Source organism: Drosophila miranda, chromosome 3 (assembly GCF_003369915.1).
Source record: "Drosophila miranda strain MSH22 chromosome 3, D.miranda_PacBio2.1, whole genome shotgun sequence".
NCBI lineage: Eukaryota > Metazoa > Arthropoda > Insecta > Diptera > Drosophilidae > Drosophila > Drosophila miranda.
Window position 1 is genome coordinate 871,665 of NC_046676.1, and position 27,022 is coordinate 898,686.

The 27,022-nt window shown below is 51.5% G+C and overlaps 2 protein-coding genes across 5 annotated transcripts in view; one reads left to right on the forward strand and one right to left on the reverse strand.

The window, feature by feature from the left end:
- The window catches only part of LOC117188156 (G protein-coupled receptor kinase 1), a 316,657-nt gene that overhangs the window by 245,384 nt on the left and 44,251 nt on the right, over window positions 1-27,022 (reverse strand). The gene's annotated exons all lie outside the window — the stretch shown is intronic.
- On the forward strand, window positions 1,191-6,909 carry LOC117188157. Its single transcript, XM_033391577.1, has 2 exons — window positions 1,191-1,442; window positions 6,553-6,909. Exons 1-2 carry the CDS (start codon window positions 1,260-1,262, stop codon window positions 6,763-6,765), a joined length of 396 nt encoding a protein of 131 aa, XP_033247468.1. The 5' UTR covers window positions 1,191-1,259; the 3' UTR covers window positions 6,766-6,909.

The following is a 27,022-nucleotide window of genomic DNA, read 5'->3' on the forward strand; positions in this document are numbered from 1 at the left end:
GTAGGGTGGGCGACACGACCTCGACAACACCGGAGGCGGAGTTGAGATACCTTTCCAGCACACATCCACAATTCTATTCAGGGATAAACAGTGTCTCCCGGTTAAGCATTTTCGTCGTGCCACGCTACTTCATTCGCGGTATAATGCGTATAGGCCACCAGCAGGAGGGGGGCAAGAACATCACTCCAATAGCCGACGAGCAGAGGCCGGAAACCCAAAGCGTGTGCTTCCCTTCGCTGAATGACAGCTAGCCTGGCAGGATTTATATACACAGACGTGCGTAGATGACACGTTACATTTATGAATCATAGATATAGTATTATAACTTTTTTTAAATCAAAACGACGCGTCGCGACCTTAGAAAGTGAGCGATTTAAGAAGATCAAGACATCTGAGCTGCAACACCTTTATATTTAACATTTTGAATTAATGTGGCGGGAAACAGCTTTCGTTACACAGTCTGTGCTCTTACGCTTACATTTGTACGCTATTTTTGTTCTTTTGCATTTAAGACTCGTTTTGTTGTATACCGTTTTTTCATTTCATTTCATTTTTTTCATTTCGTCGAGGAAAATGTTTTCGTTTTGCAGCAAAGATGGCTGTTAGACTAATATTCGAAGAAAATTGGCATTAAAATTACTGAAAGAACGGCTGGCAAAAACCCTCTAGCTGAACCCTCCACGAGGGTGCCGGCTGGGCAATGGACACTGCATTATCCCGGGCGAGGATAATGCACTGTCGCTTGCCTTGCCCGGGGTAATGCAGTGTCTAGCTAAGGCTATGGTCCATCGTCTTCCCGATCTAAAGTCGGGGGAATTGAACCAAGGCCATGGCTAGAGGTGCCTGGCGGCCAGGCATAAAACGCTAGGGGTGGTCCCCCCGAAAAACATTAACCGGTATGGACCTTCGGGCCAAATATGGAGGTAGATAAGGAGCAAACACGGGTTGGGATGTCAACCCAAACGTCGGTGGAAAGCGTGACTGCTACCACCGGCGGGCACGGGGAGGAGCAATCCTCTCTGCGTGTCGCCAGCGGTCACACCTCGGGCATGGCGGGAGCAGGTCATGTCAGTTGTAATACTACTGCCACAAAAACGACGCGTTGCAGGGTGAGCCGCGCGGGTGCCGTTGTCGATGCAGACTCGGACCTGGAGAGCGTGCTATCCCTTAGCAAGACCGAAGAGGAAAGCCTTCTCCGCTCGCCGGAACCAGGTACCAGCTCCCTGCGTAGGGAAGGGCCGAAGCGTTCCAGGGAGGGGATGAAGGCAAAAGCTCAGTATAAGGCGGCCCTCAAGTTACTGAGCCGGCTCCAGGGCAAGGCGGATATCTCCCAAGAGGAGAAGTCTAAGCTAGCCTTGGCTGAGCAACGGGTACAGGAGGGTCGCGAACACTACGCGCAGCTGCCCCAGATGAAGGCAACAAACGGTGGATTCGCCAACAAGGTGAAGGAGCTCGATCGAGAGTTCTGCCAAAGACACTTCGGCGAGCAAGCGGCAACGCGGGCCCAAGGAGGAATGTAGGAGGACCCCAGCGCCCACGTTCGATGGAGCAGGATGGCTGAACGGGGTCAAGATCCTCAAATGGTGCCCCTACTGGAAGCTCTGTGGGAGGGGGCCAAGCTGGAGGTGGTAGACAGGGAGCTGATCCCGTCCATACCAAAGGCGAAGGTGCTCATCCCCATTGCTGTCCAGGGGGAGCGAGCACTGAAGCTGCTGCAGAGGCAAAATCCGGACGTGCCAACGGCTGATTGGAAGGTTCTGCATGCCGGTAGCCCACTACCCAATTAGGGGGGCCAGCACGTGATCCTCCAGATCAGCAAGGTGGCGGAGGACATCCTGTATCCCAAGTTCGGGAAGATGGCGTAGGTAGCGTATACCTACGGCTGAAAAAGCGCCACCCCGAGGATAAAGATGCGCACACCCTCCAGGCAGGCGAGGTCGAGAAGGACCTAGGTCTGGAGACCATAGTGGAGGCCGCCCAGGGTCTTGCGCTGGACGACTCGGAGGAGGAGGAAGACGGTGACGGTGACCTGACAATCATAGTCAACCCGTCGTGCGAGGTTGAGTTAGCCACCCATGACACTAAGGGTGCTGCAACTCAATCTCCATAAAAGCAAGGTAGCGTCGGCGGAGCTCCTCATTGCCATGGAGCAAGGGCCCGCCGACATAGCTTTAGTCCAGGAGCCGTGGATTGCGTCAGGCAACTCTGTGGCCGGACTAAAGTCCTCAAATTACAGCCTTCTCTACTCAACATCGGTAAGCAGGAACAGAACCGCCGTACTCGTACGGAAGGGAATCCATGCTCATCTTATGTCTCATTACAGCACGGATGTCCTGACGGTGGTGATGCTGGAGAGCGAGGAAAAGCGCCTAATGGCAGCTTCCTGCTACATGGCACACGACAGGCCCGCCCCACCGGAAGAACTTAGGAGTCTGGTGACAGAAGCCGGCTCCAAAAATCTCCAACTCCTCATCGGTGCAGACGCCAACGCCCATCACAATGTGTGGGGAAGCCCTGACACCAACGATAGAGGTGAGTCACTCCTAGACTTTATCTTATCCACTAACTTAGATGTAGCAAACGTGGGGGAGGAACACACCTTCGTGGGTCCCACCTCGTCAAACGTGCTAGACCTAACTCTTGTCACGGGAAAGAGTACCTTGGTATCTGACTGGAGAGTCCTCGAAAGACCATCCTTCTCAGACCATAAGTACATTCAGTTCAAGTGCGAATTCAAACACTCTTCGAAGATAACAGTCTATAGAAACCCCCGAAACACAAACTGGGTAAAGTTTAAAAAGACTGTTACTTCGAAGCTCGCGAATCCGGGCTCAGTGAAATCCGCGGAGGATATAGAGAAGTCCCTAAAGACCCTATCCAACGAGTTACTGAACGCCTACCATGCATCGTGCAAACCCTCGAGAACGAAGAGGAGGTCCAAGCCACTCTGGTGGAACCGAGATCTCTCTCTCTCCAAAGGAACAACCTCAAGGAATTCTTCAAGATCGCCAAACAAGCGAACGAAAAGATTGTCAATGAGGAATATAAAATCCTACTAGGAGCTACAAGAAGGAAATACGTAAGGCACAAAGGAACTCGTGGAGAAACTTCTGCTCCAACATTGAGAAAGTGCCCGAAACCGCTAGGCTCCGGAAGCTGCTCTCAAAGCAGCCCACAGTACAGAGCCAACTAAAACTAGACAACGGACAGTGGACAGAGGGCAGTAAAGAAGCCCTAACAGCACTAATGGAGGCGCACTTCCCTGGATGCACCGAGGTCACTGACGCCAAGGAGCATCAGGACCTAGCAACTGAGGAACAGCACCCCCCAATAGGTCTGTTAACCACTAAGAGAATCCACTGGGCCATAGACTCCTTCGCGGCCATAAAAGCACCAGGACTGGACGGGATATTCCCAGCCATGATGCAGTTGACCAAAGAGGTTATTACCCCATGGCTCTTCGCAATATACTCAGCATGCCTAAGTACAGGCTATATCCCCATCCAATGGAGAACCTCGAGGGTTGTCTTCCTCCCTAAGGCAGGAAAGTGCAGCCACGTGAGTCCCAAGGATTACAGACCGATAAGCCTTACCTCCTTTCTACTAAAAACACTAGAAAAGCTGTTGGATTTACACATCAGGAATGAGGTAGGGGGACTGATGTCAATAAACCAACACGCCTACACCAAGGGGAAATCAGTGGAGACGGCACTACACTCGCTAGTAGCCACCATCGAGAGCGCCCTTCACAACAAAAAGTATGCTTTGGGAGCATTTGTGGACATCTCAGGAGCATTCAACAACGTGGCAACAACCGCAATAACAAGTCGCCTAGAAGCGAATAACATACACCCTGCAATCAACGTCTGGATCAAAAACCTCATAAGTTGTAGACGGGTGCAATCGGAGTGGGGCACCGCTTCCATGGTAAAGGGGGCACACAGAGGCACACCTCAAGGTGGAGTCCTATCGCCACTACTGTGGAATTTGGTGGTCGACGACCTCATTAAGAGATTTGAAAGGAAGGCCCCAAAAATAACAGCCTATGCAGATGACATAAGCATACTTATTACGGGTGTATGTTCATCGACCCTCAGCTCCATAATGGAACGTACACTCAGGGAGATACGTGAGTGGGCGGAAGAGGTAGGACTCAGTATCAACGCGGACAAGACGGACCTCATCCTCTTTACCAAGAGGTACAAGGTACCGATATGGAACCCCCCGAAAATTGACCAAACTAGGCTGACTCCAAAATCACAGGTGAAATACCTAGGCACAGTACTGGACAGCAAGCTGGCATGGAGGCCCAATGTAGTGGAAAGGGTGAAGAAGGCTACCATTGCGCTTTATGCATCCAAGAAGATGCTCAGCAGCACATGGGGCCTGTCACCTGCTCTAATGCACTGGATCTACATCTCGGTGGTGCGACCAACTCTGCTGTATGGAGCCTTAGTGTGGTGGCAGGCTATTGAAAAGAAGACATACCATAAGCTTATGGAAAAGACTCAGCGACAGGCTCTGCTCTGTATTACAGGGGCGCTGAGGTCAACCCCAACAAAAGCACTCGAAACTATACTCGGAATCGACCCCCTGGACATTCACGCTCGCCTGATTGCGGGAAAGGCAGCACAACGCCTTATAGCATCAGGAAACCTATCCATACAAGGATACGGGCACAGTTCAATTGGCAGGGACATGACCAGATCAACTGATTACATGACCCCCCAAACTTGCCTTGACGTCAAAACAACCACATCTTTGGGACCTGAAGACTGGAAAATTGGAAGGGACCAAACTGAGCACCTCAATATATACACAGACGGCTCCAAGATGGAAGGAGGAGTAGGAGCGGGCCTATACTGTACAGACCCTGAGATAAGGCTGTCGTATAAGCTACCGAACCAATGCAGCATATTCCAGGCAGTAATGTTAGTGCGGGTAATGTTAGTGTTTTAGCCAGTAAGTGAATAAACTTTATAATGTATTAATCTACCGCTTTGCTTTCGCTGGCAAATTCCCCATGTAGGACGCCCCGGACAAAGGGGCCATTCCGTCATTAAATCGAACGGTTTGGAATGGCCATGGTAGGGTGGGCGACACGACCTCGACAACACCGGAGGCGGAGTTGAGATACCTTTCCAGCACACATCCACAATTCTATTCAGGGATAAACAGTGTCTCCCGGTTAAGCATTTTCGTCGTGACACGCTACTTCATTCGCGGTATAATGCGTATAGGCCACCAGCAGGAGGGGGGCAAGAACATCACTCCAATAGCCGACGAGCAGAGGCCGGAAACCCAAAGCGTGTGCTTCCCTTCGCTGAATGACAGCTAGCCTGGCAGGATTTATATACACAGACGTGCGTAGATGACACGTTACATTTATGAATCATAGATATAGTATTATAACTTTTTTTAAATCAAAACGACGCGTCGCGACGTTAGAAAGTGAGCGATTTAAGAAGATCAAGACATCTGAGCTGCAACACCTTTATATTTAATATGTCTGACGAGCTGTGAGTAACATTTTGAATTAATGTGGCGGGAAACAGCTTTCGTTACACAGTCTGTGCTCTTACGCTTACATTTGTACGCTATTTTTGTTCTTTTGCATTTAAGACTCGTTTTGTTGTATACCGTTTTTTCATTTCATTTCATTTTTTCATTTCGTCGAGGAAAATGTTTTCGTTTTGCAGCAAAGATGGCTGTTAGACTAATATTCGAAGAAAATTAGCATTAAAGTTACTGAAAGAACGGCTGGCAAAAACCCTCTAGCTGAACCCTCCACGAGGGTGCCGGCTGGGCAATGGACACTGCATTATCCCGGGCGAGGATAATGCACTGTCGCTTGCCTTGCCCGGGGTAATGCAGTATCTAGCAAAGGCTATGGTCCATCGTCTTCCCGATCTAAAGTCGGGGGAATTGAACCAAGGCCATGGCTAGAGGTGCCTGGCGGCCAGGCATAAAACGCTAGGGGGTGGTCCCCCCGAAAAACATTAACCGGTATGGACCTTCGGGCCAAATATGGAGGTAGATAAGGAGCAAACACGGGTTGGGATGTCAACCCAAACGTCGGTGGAAAGCGTGACTGCTACCACCGGCGGGCACGGGGAGGAGCAATCCTCTCTGCGTGTCGCCAGCGGTCACACCTCGGGCATGGCGGGAGCAGGTCATGTCAGTTGTAATACTACTGCCACAAAAACGATGCGTTGCAGGGTGAGCCGCGCGGGTGCCGTTGTCGATGCAGACTCGGACCTGGAGAGCGTGCTATTCCTTAGCAAGACCGAAGAGGAAAGCCTTCTCTGCTCGCCGGAACCAGGTACCAGCTCCCTGCGTAGGGAAGGGCCGAAGCGTTCCAGGGAGGGGATGAAGGCAAAAGCTCAGTATAAGGCGGCCCTCAAGTTACTGAGCCGGCTCCAGGGCAAGGCGGATATCTCCCAAGAGGAGAAGTCTAAGCTAGCCTTGGCTGAGCAACGGGTACAGGAGGGTCGCGAACACTACGCGCAGCTGCCCCAGATGAAGGCAACAAACGGTGGATTCGCCAACAAGGTGAAGGAGATGTTGGCCACACAGAGGCAACGCTCGATCGAGAGTTCTGCCAAAGACACTTCGGCGAGCAAGCGGCAACGCGGGCCCAAGGAGGAATGTAGGAGGACCCCAGCGCCCACGTTCGAAGGAGCAGGATGGCTGAACGGGGTCAAGATCCTCAAATGGTGCCCCTACTGGAAGCTCTGTGGGAGGGGGCCAAGCTGGAGGTGGTAGACAGGGAGCTGATCCCGTCCATACCAAAGGCGAAGGTGCTCATCCCCATTGCTGTCCAGGGGGAGCGAGCACTGAAGCTGCTGCAGAGGCAAAATCCGGACGTGCCAACGGCTGATTGGAAGGTTCTGCATGCCGGTAGCCCACTACCCAATTAGGGGGCCAGCACGTGATCCTCCAGATCAGCAAGGTGGCGGAGGACATCCTGTATCCCAAGTTCGGGAAGATGGCGTGGGGCGTAGGTAGCGTATACCTACGGCTGAAAAAGCGCCACCCCGAGGATAAAGATGCGCACACCCTCCAGACAGGCGAGGTCGAGAAGGACCTAGGTCTGGAGACCATAGTGGAGGCCGCACAGGGTCTTGCGCTGGACGACTCGGAGGAGGAGGAAGACGGTGACGGTGACCTGACAATCATAGTCAACCCGTCGTGCGAGGTTGAGTTAGCCACCCATGACACTAAGGGTGCTGCAACTCAATCTCCATAAAAGCAAGGTAGCGTCGGCGGAGCTCCTCATTGCCATGGAGCAAGGGCCCGCCGACATAGCTTTAGTCCAGGAGCCGTGGATTGCGTCAGGCAACTCTGTGGCCGGACTAAAGTCCTCAAATTACAGCCTTCTCTACTCAACATCGGTAAGCAGGAACAGAACCGCCGTACTCGTACGGAAGGGAATCCATGCTCATCTTATGTCTCATTACAGCACGGATGTCCTGACGGTGGTGATGCTGGAGAGCGAGGAAAAGCGCCTAATGGCAGCTTCCTGCTACATGGCACACGACAGGCCCGCCCCGCCGGAAGAACTTAGGAGTCTGGTGACAGAAGCCGGCTCCAAAAATCTCCAACTCCTCATCGGTGCAGACGCCAACGCCCATCACAATGTGTGGGGAAGCCCTGACACCAACGATAGAGGTGAGTCACTCCTAGACTTTATCTTATCCACTAACTTAGATGTAGCAAACGTGGGGGAGGAACACACCTTCGTGGGTCCCACCTCGTCAAACGTGCTAGACCTAACTCTTGTCACGGGAAAGAGTACCTTGGTATCTGACTGGAGAGTCCTCGAAAGACCATCCTTCTCAGACCATAAGTACATTCAGTTCAATTGCGAATTCAAACACTCTTCGAAGATAACAGTCTATAGAAACCCCCGAAACACAAACTGGGTAAAGTTTAAAAAGACTGTTACTTCGAAGCTCGCGAATCCGGGCTCAGTGAAATCCGCGGAGGATATAGAGAAGTCCCTAAAGACCCTATCCAACGAGTTACTGAACGCCTACCATGCATCGTGCAAACCCTCGAGAACGAAGAGGAGGTCCAAGCCACTCTGGTGGAACCGAGATCTCTCTCTCCAAAGGAACAACCTCAAGGAATTCTTCAAGATCGCCAAACAAGCGAACGAAAAGATTGTCAAAGAGGAATATAAAATCCTACTAGGAGCTACAAGAAGGAAATACGTAAGGCACAAAGGAACTCGTGGAGAAACTTCTGCTCCAACATTGAGAAAGTGCCCGAAACCGCTAGGCTCCGGAAGCTGCTCTCAAAGCAGCCCACAGTACAGAGCCAACTAAAACTAGACAACGGACAGTGGACAGAGGGCAGTAAAGAAGCCCTAACAGCACTAATGGAGGCGCACTTCCCTGGATGCACCGAGGTCACTGACGCCAAGGAGCATCAGGACCTAGCAACTGAGGAACAGCACCCCCCAATAGGTCTGTTAACCACTAAGAGAATCCACTGGGCCATAGACTCCTTCGCGGCCATAAAAGCACCAGGACTGGACGGGATATTCCCAGCCATGATGCAGTTGACCAAGGAGGTTATTACCCCATGGCTCTTCGCAATATACTCAGCATGCCTAAGTACAGGCTATATCCCCATCCAATGGAGAACCTCGAGGGTTGTCTTCCTCCCTAAGGCAGGAAAGTGCAGCCACGTGAGTCCCAAGGATTACAGACCGATAAGCCTTACCTTCTTTCTACTAAAAACACTAGAAAAGCTGTTGGATTTACACATCAGGAATGAGGTAGGGGGACTGATGTCAATAAACCAACACGCCTACACCAAGGGGAAATCAGTGGAGACGGCACTACACTCGCTAGTAGCCACCATCGAGAGCGCCCTTCACAACAAAAAGTATGCTTTGGGAGCATTTGTGGACATCTCAGGAGCATTCAACAACGTGGCAACAACCGCAATAACAAGTCGCCTAGAAGCGAATAACATACACCCTGCAATCAACGTCTGGATCAAAAACCTCATAAGTTGTAGACGGGTGCAATCGGAGTGGGGCACCGCTTCCATGGTAAAGGGGGCACACAGAGGCACACCTCAAGGTGGAGTCCTATCGCCACTACTGTGGAATTTGGTGGTCGACGACCTCATTAAGAGATTTGAAAGGAAGGCCCCAAAAATAACAGCCTATGCAGATGACATAAGCATACTTATTACGGGTGTATGTCCATCGACCCTCAGCTCCATAATGGAACGTACACTCAGGGAGATACGTGAGTGGGCGGAAGAGGTAGGACTCAGTATCAACGCGGACAAGACGGACCTCATCCTCTTTACCAAGAGGTACAAGGTACCGATATGGAACCCCCCGAAAATTGACCAAACTAGGCTGACTCCAAAATCACAGGTGAAATACCTAGGCACAGTACTGGACAGCAAGCTGGCATGCTAGGCCCAATGTAGTGGAAAGGGTGAAGAAGGCTACCATTGCGCTTTATGCATCCAAGAAGATGCTCAGCAGCACATGGGGCCTGTCACCTGCTCTAATGCACTGGATCTACATCTCGGTGGTGCGACCAACTCTGCTGTATGGAGCCTTAGTGTGGTGGCAGGCTATTGAAAAGAAGACATACCATAAGCTTATGGAAAAGACTCAGCGACAGGCTCTGCTCTGTATTACAGGGGCGCTGAGGTCAACCCCAACAAAAGCACTCGAAACTATACTCGGAATCGACCCCCTGGACATTCACGCTCGCCTGATTGCGGGAAAGGCAGCAAAACGCCTTATAGCATCAGGAAACCTATCCATACAAGGATACGGGCACAGTTCAATTGGCAGGGACATGACCAGATCAACTGATTACATGACCCCCCAAACTTGCCTTGACGTCAAAACAACCACATCTTTGGGACCTGAAGACTGGAAAATTGGAAGGGACCAAACTGAGCACCTCAATATATACACAGACGGCTCCAAGATGGAAGGAGGAGTAGGAGCGGGCCTATACTGTACAGACCCTGAGATAAGGCTGTCGTATAAGCTACCGAACCAATGCAGCATATTCCAGGCAGTAATGTTAGTGCGGGTAATGTTAGTGTTTTAGCCAGTAAGTGAATAAACTTTATAATGTATTAATCTACCGCTTTGCTTTCGCTGGCAAATTCCCCATGTAGGACGCCCCGGACAAAGGGGCCATTCCGTCATTAAATCGAACGGTTTGGAATGGCAATGGTAGGGTGGGCGACACGACCTCGACAACACCGGAGGCGGAGTTGAGATACCTTTCCAGCACACATCCACAATTCTATTCAGGGATAAACAGTGTCTCCCGGTTAAGCATTTTCGTCGTGACACGCTACTTCATTGGCGGTATAATGCGTATAGGCCACCAGCAGGAGGGGGGCAAGAACATCACTCCAATAGCCGACGAGCAGAGGCCGGAAACCCAAAGCGTGTGCTTCCCTTCGCTGAATGACAGCTAGCCTGGCAGGATTTATATACACAGACGTGCGTAGATGACACGTTACATTTATGAATCATAGATATAGTATTATAACTTTTTTTAAATCAAAACGACGCGTCGCGACCTTAGAAAGTGAGCGATTTAAGAAGATCAAGACATCTGAGCTGCAACACCTTTATATTTAATATGTCTGACGAGCTGTGAGTAACATTTTGAATTAATGTGGCGGGAAACAGCTTTCGTTACACAGTCTGTGCTCTTACGCTTACATTTGTACGCTATTTTTGTTCTTTTGCATTTAAGACTCGTTTTGTTGTATACCGTTTTTTCATTTCATTTCATTTTTTCATTTCGTCGAGGAAAATGTTTTCGTTTTGCAGCAAAGATGGCTGTTAGACTAATATTCGAAGAAAATTAGCATTAAAGTTACTGAAAGAACGGCTGGCAAAAACCCTCTAGCTGAACCCTCCACGAGGGTGCCGGCTGGGCAATGGACACTGCATTATCCCGGGCGAGGATAATGCACTGTCGCTTGCCTTGCCCGGGGTAATGCAGTGTCTAGCTAAGGCTATGGTCCATCGTCTTCCCGATCTAAAGTCGGGGGAATTAAACCAAGGCCATGGCTAGAGGTGCCTGGCGGCCAGGCATAAAACGCTAGGGGGTGGTCCCCCCGAAAAACATTAACCGGTATGGACCTTCGGGCCAAATATGGAGGTAGATAAGGAGCAAACACGGGTTGGGATGTCAACCCAAACGTCGGTGGAAAGCGTGACTGCTACCACCGGCGGGCACGGGGAGGAGCAATCCTCTCTGCGTGTCGCCAGCGGTCACACCTCGGGCATGGCGGGAGCAGGTCATGTCAGTTGTAATACTACTGCCACAAAAACGACGCGTTGCAGGGTGAGCCGCGCGGGTGCCGTTGTCGATGCAGACTCGGACCTGGAGAGCGTGCTATTCCTTAGCAAGACCGAAGAGGAAAGCCTTCTCCGCTCGCCGGAACCAGGTACCAGCTCCCTGCGTAGGGAAGGGCCGAAGCGTTCCAGGGAGGGGATGAAGGCAAAAGCTCAGTATAAGGCGGCCCTCAAGTTACTGAGCCGGCTCCAGGGCAAGGCGGATATCTCCCAAGAGGAGAAGTCTAAGCTAGCCTTGGCTGAGCAACGGGTACAGGAGGGTCGCGAACACTACGCGCAGCTGCCCCAGATGAAGGCAACAAACGGTGGATTCGCCAACAAGGTGAAGGAGATGTTGGCCACACAGAGGCAACGCTCGATCGAGAGTTCTGCCAAAGACACTTCGGCGAGCAAGCGGCAACGCGGGCCCAAGGAGGAATGTAGGAGGACCCCAGCGCCCACGTTCGATGGAGCAGGATGGCTGAACGGGGTCAAGATCCTCAAATGGTGCCCCTACTGGAAGCTCTGTGGGAGGGGCCAAGCTGGAGGTGGTAGACAGGGAGCTGATCCCGTCCATACCAAAGGCGAAGGTGCTCATCCCCATTGCTGTCCAGGGGGAGCGAGCACTGAAGCTGCTGCAGAGGCAAAATCCGGACGTGCCAACGGCTGATTGGAAGGTTCTGCATGCCGGTAGCCCACTACCCAATTAGGGGGGCCAGCACGTGATCCTCCAGATCAGCAAGGTGGCGGAGGACATCCTGTATCCCAAGTTCGGGAAGATGGCGTGGGGCGTAGGTAGCGTATACCTACGGCTGAAAAAGCGCCACCCCGAGGATAAAGATGCGCACACCCTCCAGGCAGGCGAGGTCGAGAAGGACCTAGGTCTGGAGACCATAGTGTAGGCCGCCCAGGGTCTTGCGCTGGACGACTCGGAGGAGGAGGAAGACGGTGACGGTGACCTGACAATCATAGTCAACCCGTCGTGCGAGGTTGAGTTAGCCACCCATGACACTAAGGGTGCTGCAACTCAATCTCCATAAAAGCAAGGTAGCGTCGGCGGAGCTCCTCATTGCCATGGAGCAAGGGCCCGCCGACATAGCTTTAGTCCAGGAGCCGTGGATTGCGTCAGGCAACTCTGTGGCCGGACTAAAGTCCTCAAATTACAGCCTTCTCTACTCAACATCGGTAAGCAGGAACAGAACCGCCGTACTCGTACGGAAGGGAATCCATGCTCATCTTATGTCTCATTACAGCACGGATGTCCTGACGGTGGTGATGCTGGAGAGCGAGGAAAAGCGCCTAATGGCAGCTTCCTGCTACATGGCACACGACAGGCCCGCCCCACCGGAAGAACTTAGGAGTCTGGTGACAGAAGCCGGCTCCAAAAATCTCCAACTCCTCATCGGTGCAGACGCCAACGCCCATCACAATGTGTGGGGAAGCCCTGACACCAACGATAGAGGTGACTTTATCTTATCCACTAACTTAGATGTAGCAAACGTGGGGGAGGAACACACCTTCGTGGGTCCCACCTCGTCAAACGTGCTAGACCTAACTCTTGTCACGGGAAAGAGTACCTTGGTATCTGACTGGAGAGTCCTCGAAAGACCATCCTTCTCAGACCATAAGTACATTCAGTTCAAGTGCGAATTCAAACACTCTTCGAAGATAACAGTCTATAGAAACCCCCGAAACACAAACTGGGTAAAGTTTAAAAAGACTGTTACTTCGAAGCTCGCGAATCCGGGCTCAGTGAAATCCGCGGAGGATATAGAGAAGTCCCTAAAGACCCTATCCAACGAGTTACTGAACGCCTACCATGCATCGTGCAAACCCTCGAGAACGAAGAGGAGGTCCAAGCCACTCTGGTGGAACCGAGATCTCTCTCTCTCCAAAGGAACAACCTCAAGGAATTCTTCAAGATCGCCAAACAAGCGAACGAAAAGATTGTCAATGAGGAATATAAAATCCTACTAGGAGCTACAAGAAGGAAATACGTAAGGCACAAAGGAACTCGTGGAGAAACTTCTGCTCCAACATTGAGAAAGTGCCCGAAACCGCTAGGCTCCGGAAGCTGCTCTCAAAGCAGCCCACAGTACAGAGCCAACTAAAACTAGACAACGGACAGTGGACAGAGGGCAGTAAAGAAGCCCTAACAGCACTAATGGAGGCGCACTTCCCTGGATGCACCGAGGTCACTGACGCCAAGGAGCATCAGGACCTAGCAACTGAGGAACAGCACCCCCCAATAGGTCTGTTAACCACTAAGAGAATCCACTGGGCCATAGACTCCTTCGCGGCCATAAAAGCACCAGGACTGGACGGGATATTCCCAGCCATGATGCAGTTGACCAAAGAGGTTATTACCCCATGGCTCTTCGCAATATACTCAGCATGCCTAAGTACAGGCTATATCCCCATCCAATGGAGAACCTCGAGGGTTGTCTTCCTCCCTAAGGCAGGAAAGTGCAGCCACGTGAGTCCCAAGGATTACAGACCGATAAGCCTTACCTCCTTTCTACTAAAAACACTAGAAAAGCTGTTGGATTTACACATCAGGAATGAGGTAGGGGGACTGATGTCAATAAACCAACACGCCTACACCAAGGGGAAATCAGTGGAGACGGCACTACACTCGCTAGTAGCCACCATCGAGAGCGCCCTTCACAACAAAAAGTATGCTTTGGGAGCATTTGTGGACATCTCAGGAGCATTCAACAACGTGGCAACAACCGCAATAACAAGTCGCCTAGAAGCGAATAACATACACCCTGCAATCAACGTCTGGATCAAAAACCTCATAAGTTGTAGACGGGTGCAATCGGAGTGGGGCACCGCTTCCATGGTAAAGGGGGCACACAGAGGCACACCTCAAGGTGGAGTCCTATCGCCACTACTGTGGAATTTGGTGGTCGACGACCTCATTAAGAGATTTGAAAGGAAGGCCCCAAAAATAACAGCCTATGCAGATGACATAAGCATACTTATTACGGGTGTATGTCCATCGACCCTCAGCTCCATAATGGAACGTACACTCAGGGAGATACGTGAGTGGGCGGAAGAGGTAGGACTCAGTATCAACGCGGACAAGACGGACCTCATCCTCTTTACCAAGAGGTACAAGGTACCGATATGGAACCCCCGAAAATTGACCAAACTAGGCTGACTCCAAAATCACAGGTGAAATACCTAGGCACAGTACTGGACAGCAAGCTGGCATGCTAGGCCCAATGTAGTGGAAAGGGTGAAGAAGGCTACCATTGCGCTTTATGCATCCAAGAAGATGCTCAGCAGCACATGGGGCCTGTCACCTGCTCTAATGCACTGGATCTACATCTCGGTGGTGCGACCAACTCTGCTGTATGGAGCCTTAGTGTGGTGGCAGGCTATTGAAAAGAAGACATACCATAAGCTTATGGAAAAGACTCAGCGACAGGCTCTGCTCTGTATTACAGGGGCGCTGAGGTCAACCCCAACAAAAGCACTCGAAACTATACTCGGAATCGACCCCCTGGACATTCACGCTCGCCTGATTGCGGGAAAGGCAGCAAAACGCCTTATAGCATCAGGAAACCTATCCATACAAGGATACGGGCACAGTTCAATTGGCAGGGACATGACCAGATCAACTGATTACATGACCCCCCAAACTTGCCTTGACGTCAAAACAACCACATCTTTGGGACCTGAAGACTGGAAAATTGGAAGGGACCAAACTGAGCACCTCAATATATACACAGACGGCTCCAAGATGGAAGGAGGAGTAGGAGCGGGCCTATACTGTACAGACCCTGAGATAAGGCTGTCGTATAAGCTACCGAACCAATGCAGCATATTCCAGGCAGTAATGTTAGTGCGGGTAATGTTAGTGTTTTAGCCAGTAAGTGAATAAACTTTATAATGTATTAATCTACCGCTTTGCTTTCGCTGGCAAATTCCCCATGTAGGACGCCCCGGACAAAGGGGCCATTCCGTCATTAAATCGAACGGTTTGGAATGGCAATGGTAGGGTGGGCGACACGACCTCGACAACACCGGAGGCGGAGTTGAGATACCTTTCCAGCACACATCCACAATTCTATTCAGGGATAAACAGTGTCTCCCGGTTAAGCATTTTCGTCGTGACACGCTACTTCATTGGCGGTATAATGCGTATAGGCCACCAGCAGGAGGGGGGCAAGAACATCACTCCAATAGCCGACGAGCAGAGGCCGGAAACCCAAAGCGTGTGCTTCCCTTCGCTGAATGACAGCTAGCCTGGCAGGATTTATATACACAGACGTGCGTAGATGACACGTTACATTTATGAATCATAGATATAGTATTATAACTTTTTTTAAATCAAAACGACGCGTCGCGACCTTAGAAAGTGAGCGATTTAAGAAGATCAAGACATCTGAGCTGCAACACCTTTATATTTAATATGTCTGACGAGCTGTGAGTAACATTTTGAATTAATGTGGCGGGAAACAGCTTTCGTTACACAGTCTGTGCTCTTACGCTTACATTTGTACGCTATTTTTGTTCTTTTGCATTTAAGACTCGTTTTGTTGTATACCGTTTTTTCATTTCATTTCATTTTTTCATTTCGTCGAGGAAAATGTTTTCGTTTTGCAGCAAAGATGGCTGTTAGACTAATATTCGAAGAAAATTAGCATTAAAGTTACTGAAAGAACGGCTGGCAAAAACCCTCTAGCTGAACCCTCCACGAGGGTGCCGGCTGGGCAATGGACACTGCATTATCCCGGGCGAGGATAATGCACTGTCGCTTGCCTTGCCCGGGGTAATGCAGTGTCTAGCTAAGGCTATGGTCCATCGTCTTCCCGATCTAAAGTCGGGGAATTGAACCAAGGCCATGGCTAGAGGTGCCTGGCGGCCAGGCATAAAACGCTAGGGGTGGTCCCCCCGAAAAACATTAACCGGTATGGACCTTCGGGCCAAATATGGAGGTAGATAAGGAGCAAACACGGGTTGGGATGTCAACCCAAACGTCGGTGGAAAGCGTGACTGCTACCACCGGCGGGCACGGGGAGGAGCAATCCTCTCTGCGTGTCGCCAGCGGTCACACCTCGGGCATGGCGGGAGCAGGTCATGTCAGTTGTAATACTACTGCCACAAAAACGACGCGTTGCAGGGTGAGCCGCGCGGGTGCCGTTGTCGATGCAGACTCGGACCTGGAGAGCGTGCTATTCCTTAGCAAGACCGAAGAGGAAAGCCTTCTCCGCTCGCCGGAACCAGGTACCAGCTCCCTGCGTAGGGAAGGGCCGAAGCGTTCCAGGGAGGGGATGAAGGCAAAAGCTCAGTATAAGGCGGCCCTCAAGTTACTGAGCCGGCTCCAGGGCAAGGCGGATATCTCCCAAGAGGAGAAGTCTAAGCTAGCCTTGGCTGAGCAACGGGTACAGGAGGGTCGCGAACACTACGCGCAGCTGCCCCAGATGAAGGCAACAAACGGTGGATTCGCCAACAAGGTGAAGGAGATGTTGGCCACACAGAGGCAACGCTCGATCGAGAGTTCTGCCAAAGACACTTCGGCGAGCAAGCGGCAACGCGGGCCCAAGGAGGAATGTAGGAGGACCCCAGCGCCCACGTTCGATGGAGCAGGATGGCTGAACGGGGTCAAGATCCTCAAATGGTGCCCCTACTGGAAGCTCTGTGGGAGGGGCCAAGCTGGAGGTGGTAGACAGGGAGCTGATCCCGTCCATACCAAAGGCGAAGGTGCTCATCCCCATTGCTGTCCAGGGGGAGCGAGCACTGAAGCTGCTGCAGAGGCAAAATCCGGACGTGCCAACGGCTGATTGGAAGGTTCTGCATGCCGGTAGCCCACTACCCAATTAGGGGGGCCAGCACGTGATCCTCCAGATCAGCAAGGTGGCGGAGGACATCCTGTATCCCAAGTTCGGGAAGATGGCGTGGGGCGTAGGTAGCGTATACCTACGGCTGAAAAAGCGCCACCCCGAGGATAAAGATGCGCACACCCTCCAGGCAGGCGAGGTCGAGAAGGACCTAGGTCTGGAGACCATAGTGTAGGCCGCCCAGGGTCTTGCGCTGGACGACTCGGAGGAGGAGGAAGACGGTGACGGTGACCTGACAATCATAGTCAACCCGTCGTGCGAGGTTGAGTTAGCCACCCATGACACTAAGGGTGCTGCAACTCAATCTCCATAAAAGCAAGGTAGCGTCGGCGGAGCTCCTCATTGCCATGGAGCAAGGGCCCGCCGACATAGCTTTAGTCCAGGAGCCGTGGATTGCGTCAGGCAACTCTGTGGCCGGACTAAAGTCCTCAAATTACAGCCTTCTCTACTCAACATCGGTAAGCAGGAACAGAACCGCCGTACTCGTACGGAAGGGAATCCATGCTCATCTTATGTCTCATTACAGCACGGATGTCCTGACGGTGGTGATGCTGGAGAGCGAGGAAAAGCGCCTAATGGCAGCTTCCTGCTACATGGCACACGACAGGCCCGCCCCACCGGAAGAACTTAGGAGTCTGGTGACAGAAGCCGGCTCCAAAAATCTCCAACTCCTCATCGGTGCAGACGCCAACGCCCATCACAATGTGTGGGGAAGCCCTGACACCAACGATAGAGGTGACTTTATCTTATCCACTAACTTAGATGTAGCAAACGTGGGGGAGGAACACACCTTCGTGGGTCCCACCTCGTCAAACGTGCTAGACCTAACTCTTGTCACGGGAAAGAGTACCTTGGTATCTGACTGGAGAGTCCTCGAAAGACCATCCTTCTCAGACCATAAGTACATTCAGTTCAAGTGCGAATTCAAACACTCTTCGAAGATAACAGTCTATAGAAACCCCCGAAACACAAACTGGGTAAAGTTTAAAAAGACTGTTACTTCGAAGCTCGCGAATCCGGGCTCAGTGAAATCCGCGGAGGATATAGAGAAGTCCCTAAAGACCCTATCCAACGAGTTACTGAACGCCTACCATGCATCGTGCAAACCCTCGAGAACGAAGAGGAGGTCCAAGCCACTCTGGTGGAACCGAGATCTCTCTCTCCAAAGGAACAACCTCAAGGAATTCTTCAAGATCGCCAAACAAGCGAACGAAAAGATTGTCAATGAGGAATATAAAATCCTACTAGGAGCTACAAGAAGGAAATACGTAAGGCACAAAGGAACTCGTGGAGAAACTTCTGCTCCAACATTGAGAAAGTGCCCGAAACCGCTAGGCTCCGGAAGCTGCTCTCAAAGCAGCCCACAGTACAGAGCCAACTAAAACTAGACAACGGACAGTGGACAGAGGGCAGTAAAGAAGCCCTAACAGCACTAATGGAGGCGCACTTCCCTGGATGCACCGAGGTCACTGACGCCAAGGAGCATCAGGACCTAGCAACTGAGGAACAGCACCCCCCAATAGGTCTGTTAACCACTAAGAGAATCCACTGGGCCATAGACTCCTTCGCGGCCATAAAAGCACCAGGACTGGACGGGATATTCCCAGCCATGATGCAGTTGACCAAGGAGGTTATTACCCCATGGCTCTTTGCAATATACTCAGCATGCCTAAGTACAGGCTATATCCCCATCCAATGGAGAACCTCGAGGGTTGTCTTCCTCCCTAAGGCAGGAAAGTGCAGCCACGTGAGTCCCAAGGATTACAGACCGATAAGCCTTACCTTCTTTCTACTAAAAACACTAGAAAAGCTGTTGGATTTACACATCAGGAATGAGGTAGGGGGACTGATGTCAATAAACCAACACGCCTACACCAAGGGGAAATCAGTGGAGACGGCACTACACTCGCTAGTAGCCACCATCGAGAGCGCCCTTCACAACAAAAAGTATGCTTTGGGAGCATTTGTGGACATCTCAGGAGCATTCAACAACGTGGCAACAACCGCAATAACAAGTCGCCTAGAAGCGAATAACATACACCCTGCAATCAACGTCTGGATCAAAAACCTCATAAGTTGTAGACGGGTGCAATCGGAGTGGGGCACCGCTTCCATGGTAAAGGGGGCACACAGAGGCACACCTCAAGGTGGAGTCCTATCGCCACTACTGTGGAATTTGGTGGTCGACGACCTCATTAAGAGATTTGAAAGGAAGGCCCCAAAAATAACAGCCTATGCAGATGACATAAGCATACTTATTACGGGTGTATGTCCATCGACCCTCAGCTCCATAATGGAACGTACACTCAGGGAGATACGTGAGTGGGCGGAAGAGGTAGGACTCAGTATCAACGCGGACAAGACGGACCTCATCCTCTTTACCAAGAGGTACAAGGTACCGATATGGAACCCCCCGAAAATTGACCAAACTAGGCTGACTCCAAAATCACAGGTGAAATACCTAGGCACAGTACTGGACAGCAAGCTGGCATGCTAGGCCCAATGTAGTGGAAAGGGTGAAGAAGGCTACCATTGCGCTTTATGCATCCAAGAAGATGCTCAGCAGCACATGGGGCCTGTCACCTGCTCTAATGCACTGGATCTACATCTCGGTGGTGCGACCAACTCTGCTGTATGGAGCCTTAGTGTGGTGGCAGGCTATTGAAAAGAAGACATACCATAAGCTTATGGAAAAGACTCAGCGACAGGCTCTGCTCTGTATTACAGGGGCGCTGAGGTCAACCCCAACAAAAGCACTCGAAACTATACTCGGAATCGACCCCCTGGACATTCACGCTCGCCTGATTGCGGGAAAGGCAGCAAAACGCCTTATAGCATCAGGAAACCTATCCATATAAGGATACGGGCACAGTTCAATTGGCAGGGACATGACCAGATCAACTGATTACATGACCCCCCAAACTTGCCTTGACGTCAAAACAACCACATCTTTGGGACCTGAAGACTGGAAAATTGGAAGGGACCAAACTGAGCACCTCAATATATACACAGACGGCTCCAAGATGGAAGGAGGAGTAGGAGCGGGCCTATACTGTACAGACCCTGAGATAAGGCTGTCGTATAAGCTACCGAACCAATGCAGCATATTCCAGGCAGTAATGTTAGTGCGGGTAATGTTAGTGTTTTAGCCAGTAAGTGAATAAACTTTATAATGTATTAATCTACCGCTTTGCTTTCGCTGGCAAATTCCCCATGTAGGACGCCCCGGACAAAGGGGCCATTCCGTCATTAAATCGAACGGTTTGGAATGGCCATGGTAGGGTGGGCGACACGACCTCGACAACACCGGAGGCGGAGTTGAGATACCTTTCCAGCACACATCCACAATTCTATTCAGGGATAAACAGTGTCTCCCGGTTAAGCATTTTCGTCGTGACACGCTACTTCATTGGCGGTATAATGCGTATAGGCCACCAGCAGGAGGGGGGCAAGAACATCACTCCAATAGCCGACGAGCAGAGGCCGGAAACCCAAAGCGTGTGCTTCCCTTCGCTGAATGACAGCTAGCCTGGCAGGATTTATATACACAGACGTGCGTAGATGACACGTTACATTTATGAATCATAGATATAGTATTATAACTTTTTTTAAATCAAAACGACGCGTCGCGACCTTAGAAAGTGAGCGATTTAAGAAGATCAAGACATCTGAGCTGCAACACCTTTATATTTAATATGTCTGACGAGCTGTGAGTAACATTTTGAATTAATGTGGCGGGAAACAGCTTTCGTTACACAGTCTGTGCTCTTACGCTTACATTTGTACGCTATTTTTGTTCTTTTGCATTTAAGACTCGTTTTGTTGTATACCGTTTTTTCATTTCATTTCATTTTTTCATTTCGTCGAGGAAAATGTTTTCGTTTTGCAGCAAAGATGGCTGTTAGACTAATATTCGAAGAAAATTAGCATTAAAGTTACTGAAAGAACGGCTGGCAAAAACCCTCTAGCTGAACCCTCCACGAGGGTGCCGGCTGGGCAATGGACACTGCATTATCCCGGGCGAGGATAATGCACTGTCGCTTGCCTTGCCCGGGGTAATGCAGTGTCTAGCTAAGGCTATGGTCCATCGTCTTCCCGATCTAAAGTCGGGGGAATTGAACCAAGGCCATGGCTAGAGGTGCCTGGCGGCCAGGCATAAAACGCTAGGGGGTGGTCCCCCCGAAAAACATTAACCGGTATGGACCTTCGGGCCAAATATGGAGGTAGATAAGGAGCAAACACGGGTTGGGATGTCAACCCAAACGTCGGTGGAAAGCGTGACTGCTACCACCGGCGGGCACGGGGAGGAGCAATCCTCTCTGCGTGTCGCCAGCGGTCACACCTCGGGCATGGCGGGAGCAGGTCATGTCAGTTGTAATACTACTGCCACAAAAACGACGCGTTGCAGGGTGAGCCGCGCGGGTGCCGTTGTCGATGCAGACTCGGACCTGGAGAGCGTGCTATTCCTTAGCAAGACCGAAGAGGAAAGCCTTCTCCGCTCGCCGGAACCAGGTACCAGCTCCCTGCGTAGGGAAGGGCCGAAGCGTTCCAGGGAGGGGATGAAGGCAAAAGCTCAGTATAAGGCGGCCCTCAAGTTACTGAGCCGGCTCCAGGGCAAGGCGGATATCTCCCAAGAGGAGAAGTCTAAGCTAGCCTTGGCTGAGCAACGGGTACAGGAGGGTCGCGAACACTACGCGCAGCTGCCCCAGATGAAGGCAACAAACGGTGGATTCGCCAACAAGGTGAAGGAGATGTTGGCCACACAGAGGCAACGCTCGATCGAGAGTTCTGCCAAAGACACTTCGGCGAGCAAGCGGCAACGCGGGCCCAAGGAGGAATGTAGGAGGACCCCAGCGCCCACGTTCGATGGAGCAGGATGGCTGAACGGGGTCAAGATCCTCAAATGGTGCCCCTACTGGAAGCTCTGTGGGAGGGGCCAAGCTGGAGGTGGTAGACAGGGAGCTGATCCCGTCCATACCAAAGGCGAAGGTGCTCATCCCCATTGCTGTCCAGGGGGAGCGAGCACTGAAGCTGCTGCAGAGGCAAAATCCGGACGTGCCAACGGCTGATTGGAAGGTTCTGCATGCCGGTAGCCCACTACCCAATTAGGGGGGCCAGCACGTGATCCTCCAGATCAGCAAGGTGGCGGAGGACATCCTGTATCCCAAGTTCGGGAAGATGGCGTGGGGCGTAGGTAGCGTATACCTACGGCTGAAAAAGCGCCACCCCGAGGATAAAGATGCGCACACCCTCCAGGCAGGCGAGGTCGAGAAGGACCTAGGTCTGGAGACCATAGTGGAGGCCGCCCAGGGTCTTGCGCTGGACGACTCGGAGGAGGAGGAAGACGGTGACGGTGACCTGACAATCATAGTCAACCCGTCGTGCGAGGTTGAGTTAGCCACCCATGACACTAAGGGTGCTGCAACTCAATCTCCATAAAAGCAAGGTAGCGTCGGCGGAGCTCCTCATTGCCATGGAGCAAGGGCCCGCCGACATAGCTTTAGTCCAGGAGCCGTGGATTGCGTCAGGCAACTCTGTGGCCGGACTAAAGTCCTCAAATTACAGCCTTCTCTACTCAACATCGGTAAGCAGGAACAGAACCGCCGTACTCGTACGGAAGGGAATCCATGCTCATCTTATGTCTCATTACAGCACGGATGTCCTGACGGTGGTGATGCTGGAGAGCGAGGAAAAGCATGTGGACATCTCAGGAGCATTCAACAACGTGGCAACAACCGCAATAACAAGTCGCCTAGAAGCGAATAACATACACCCTGCAATCAACGTCTGGATCAAAAACCTCATAAGTTGTAGACGGGTGCAATCGGAGTGGGGCACCGCCTCCATGGTAAAGGGGGCACACAGAGGCACACCTCAAGGTGGAGTCCTATCGCCACTACTGTGGAATTTGGTGGTCGACGACCTCATTAAGAGATTTGAAAGGAAGGCCCCAAAAATAACAGCCTATGCAGATGACATAAGCATACTTATTACGGGTGTATGTCCATCGACCCTCAGCTCCATAATGGAACGTACACTCAGGGAGATACGTGAGTGGGCGGAAGAGGTAGGACTCAGTATCAACGCGGACAAGACGGACCTCATCCTCTTTACCAAGAGGTACAAGGTACCGATATGGAACCCCCCGAAAATTGACCAAACTAGGCTGACTCCAAAATCACAGGTGAAATACCTAGGCACAGTACTGGACAGCAAGCTGGCATGGAGGCCCAATGTAGTGGAAAGGGTGAAGAAGGCTACCATTGCGCTTTATGCATCCAAGAAGATGCTCAGCAGCACATGGGGCCTGTCACCTGCTCTAATGCACTGGATCTACATCTCGGTGGTGCGACTAACTCTGCTGTATGGAGCCTTAGTGTGGTGGCAGGCTATTGAAAAGAAGACATACCATAAGCTTATGGAAAAGACTCAGCGACAGGCTCTGCTCTGTATTACAGGGGCGCTGAGGTCAACCCCAACAAAAGCACTCGAAACTATACTCGGAATCGACCCCCTGGACATTCACGCTCGCCTGATTGCGGGAAAGGCAGCACAACGCCTTATAGCATCAGGAAACCTATCCATACAAGGATACGGGCACAGTTCAATTGGCAGGGACATGACCAGATCAACTGATTACATGACCCCCCAAACTTGCCTTGACGTCAAAACAACCACATCTTTGGGACCTGAAGACTGGAAAATTGGAAGGGACCAAACTGAGCACCTCAATATATACACAGACGGCTCCAAGATGGAAGGAGGAGTAGGAGCGGGCCTATACTGTACAGACCCTGAGATAAGGCTGTCGTATAAGCTACCGAACCAATGCAGCATATTCCAGGCAGTAATGTTAGTGCGGGTAATGTTAGTGTTTTAGCCAGTAAGTGAATAAACTTTATAATGTATTAATCTACCGCTTTGCTTTCGCTGGCAAATTCCCCATGTAGGACGCCCCGGACAAAGGGGCCATTCCGTCATTAAATCGAACGGTTTGGAATGGCAATGGTAGGGTGGGCGACACGACCTCGACAACACCGGAGGCGGAGTTGAGATACCTTTCCAGCACACATCCACAATACTATTCAGGGATAAACAGTGTCTCCCGGTTAAGCATTTTCGTCGTGACACGCTACTTCATTCGCGGTATAATGCGTATAGGCCACCAGCAGGAGGGGGGCAAGAACATCACTCCAATAGCCGACGAGCAGAGGCCGGAAACCCAAAGCGTGTGCTTCCCTTCGCTGAATGACAGCTAGCCTGGCAGGATTTATATACACAGACGTGCGTAGATGACACGTTACATTTATGAATCATAGATATAGTATTATAACTTTTTTTAAATCAAAACGACGCGTCGCGACCTTAGAAAGTGAGCGATTTAAGAAGATCAAGACATCTGAGCTGCAACACCTTTATATTTAATATGTCTGACGAGCTGTGAGTAACATTTTGAATTAATGTGGCGGGAAACAGCTTTCGTTACACAGTCTGTGCTCTTACGCTTACATTTGTACGCTATTTTTGTTCTTTTGCATTTAAGACTCGTTTTGTTGTATACCGTTTTTTCATTTCATTTCATTTTTTTCATTTCGTCGAGGAAAATGTTTTCGTTTTGCAGCAAAGATGGCTGTTAGACTAATATTCGAAGAAAATTAGCATTAAAATTACTGAAAGAACGGCTGGCAAAAACCCTCTAGCTGAACCCTCCACGAGGGTGCCGGCTGGGCAATGGACACTGCATTATCCCGGGCGAGGATAATGCACTGTCGCTTGCCTTGCCCGGGGTAATGCAGTGTCTAGCTAAGGCTATGGTCCATCGTCTTCCCGATCTAAAGTCGGGGGAATTGAACCAAGGCCATGGCTAGAGGTGCCTGGCGGCCAGGCATAAAACGCTAGGGGGTGGTCCCCCCGAAAAACATTAACCGGTATGGACCTTCGGGCCAAATATGGAGGTAGATAAGGAGCAAACACGGGTTGTGATGTCAACCCAAACGTCGGTGGAAAGCGTGACTGCTACCACCGGCGGGCACGGGGAGGAGCAATCCTCTCTGCGTGTCGCCAGCGGTCACACCTCGGGCATGGCGGGAGCAGGTCATGTCAGTTGTAATACTACTGCCACAAAAACGACGCGTTGCAGGGTGAGCCGCGCGGGTGCCGTTGTCGATGCAGACTCGGACCTGGAGAGCGTGCTATCCCTTAGCAAGACCGAAGAGGAAAGCCTTCTCCGCTCGCCGGAACCAGGTACCAGCTCCCTGCGTAGGGAAGGGCCGAAGCGTTCCAGGGAGGGGATGAAGGCAAAAGCTCAGTATAAGGCGGCCCTCAAGTTACTGAGCCGGCTCCAGGGCAAGGCGGATATCTCCCAAGAGGAGAAGTCTAAGCTAGCCTTGGCTGAGCAACGGGTACAGGAGGGTCGCGAACACTACGCGCAGCTGCCCCAGATGAAGGCAACAAACGGTGGATTCGCCAACAAGGTGAAGGAGATGTTGGCCACACAGAGGCAACGCTCGATCGAGAGTTCTGCCAAAGACACTTCGGCGAGCAAGCGGCAACGCGGGCCCAAGGAGGAATGTAGGAGGACCCCAGCGCCCACGCTCGATGGAGCAGGATGGCTGAACGGGGTCAAGATCCTCAAATGGTGCCCCTACTGGAAGCTCTGTGGGAGGGGGCCAAGCTGGAGGTGGTAGACAGGGAGCTGATCCCGTCCATACCAAAGGCGAAGGTGCTCATCCCCATTGCTGTCCAGGGGGAGCGAGCACTGAAGCTGCTGCAGAGGCAAAATCCGGACGTGCCAACGGCTGATTGGAAGGTTCTTCATGCCGGTAGCCCACTACCCAATTAGGGGGGCCAGCACGTGATCCTCCAGATCAGCAAGGTGGCGGAGGACATCCTGTATCCCAAGTTCGGGAAGATGGCGTGGGGCGTAGGTAGCGTATACCTACGGCTGAAAAAGCGCCACCCCGAGGATAAAGATGCGCACACCCTCCAGGCAGGCGAGGTCGAGAAGGACCTAGGTCTGGAGACCATAGTGGAGGCCGCCCAGGGTCTTGCGCTGGACGACTCGGAGGAGGAGGAAGACGGTGACGGTGACCTGACAATCATAGTCAACCCGTCGTGCGAGGTTGAGTTAGCCACCCATGACACTAAGGGTGCTGCAACTCAATCTCCATAAAAGCAAGGTAGCGTCGGCGGAGCTCCTCATTGCCATGGAGCAAGGGCCCGCCGACATAGCTTTAGTCCAGGAGCCGTGGATTGCGTCAGGCAACTCTGTGGCCGGACTAAAGTCCTCAAATTACAGCCTTCTCTACTCAACATCGGTAAGCAGGAACAGAACCGCCGTACTCGTACGGAAGGGAATCCATGCTCATCTTATGTCTCATTACAGCACGGATGTCCTGACGGTGGTGATGCTGGAGAGCGAGGAAAAGCGCCTAATGGCAGCTTCCTGCTACATGGCACACGACAGGCCCGCCCCGCCGGATGAACTTAGGAGTCTGGTGACAGAAGCCGGCTCCAAAAATCTCCAACTCCTCATCGGTGCAGACGCCAACGCCCATCACAATGTGTGGGGAAGCCCTGACACCAACGATAGAGGTGAGTCACTCCTAGACTTTATCTTATCCACTAACTTAGATGTAGCAAACGTGGGGGAGGAACACACCTTCGTGGGTCCCACCTCGTCAAACGTGCTAGACCTAACTCTTGTCACGGGAAAGAGTACCTTGGTATCTGACTGGAGAGTCCTCGAAAGACCATCCTTCTCAGACCATAAGTACATTCAGTTCAAGTGCGAATTCAAACACTCTTCGAAGATAACAGTCTA

Coding starts and splice junctions, on each gene's coding strand:
- LOC117188157 (XM_033391577.1), top strand. CDS start 1,260: ATGAAGGCAAAAGCTCAGTATAAGGCGGCCCTCAAGTTACTGAGCCGG. Junction 1,443..6,552: donor ACGGTGGATTCGCCAACAAG/GTGAAGGAGCTC, acceptor TTCGCCAACAAG/GTGAAGGAGATGTTGGCCAC.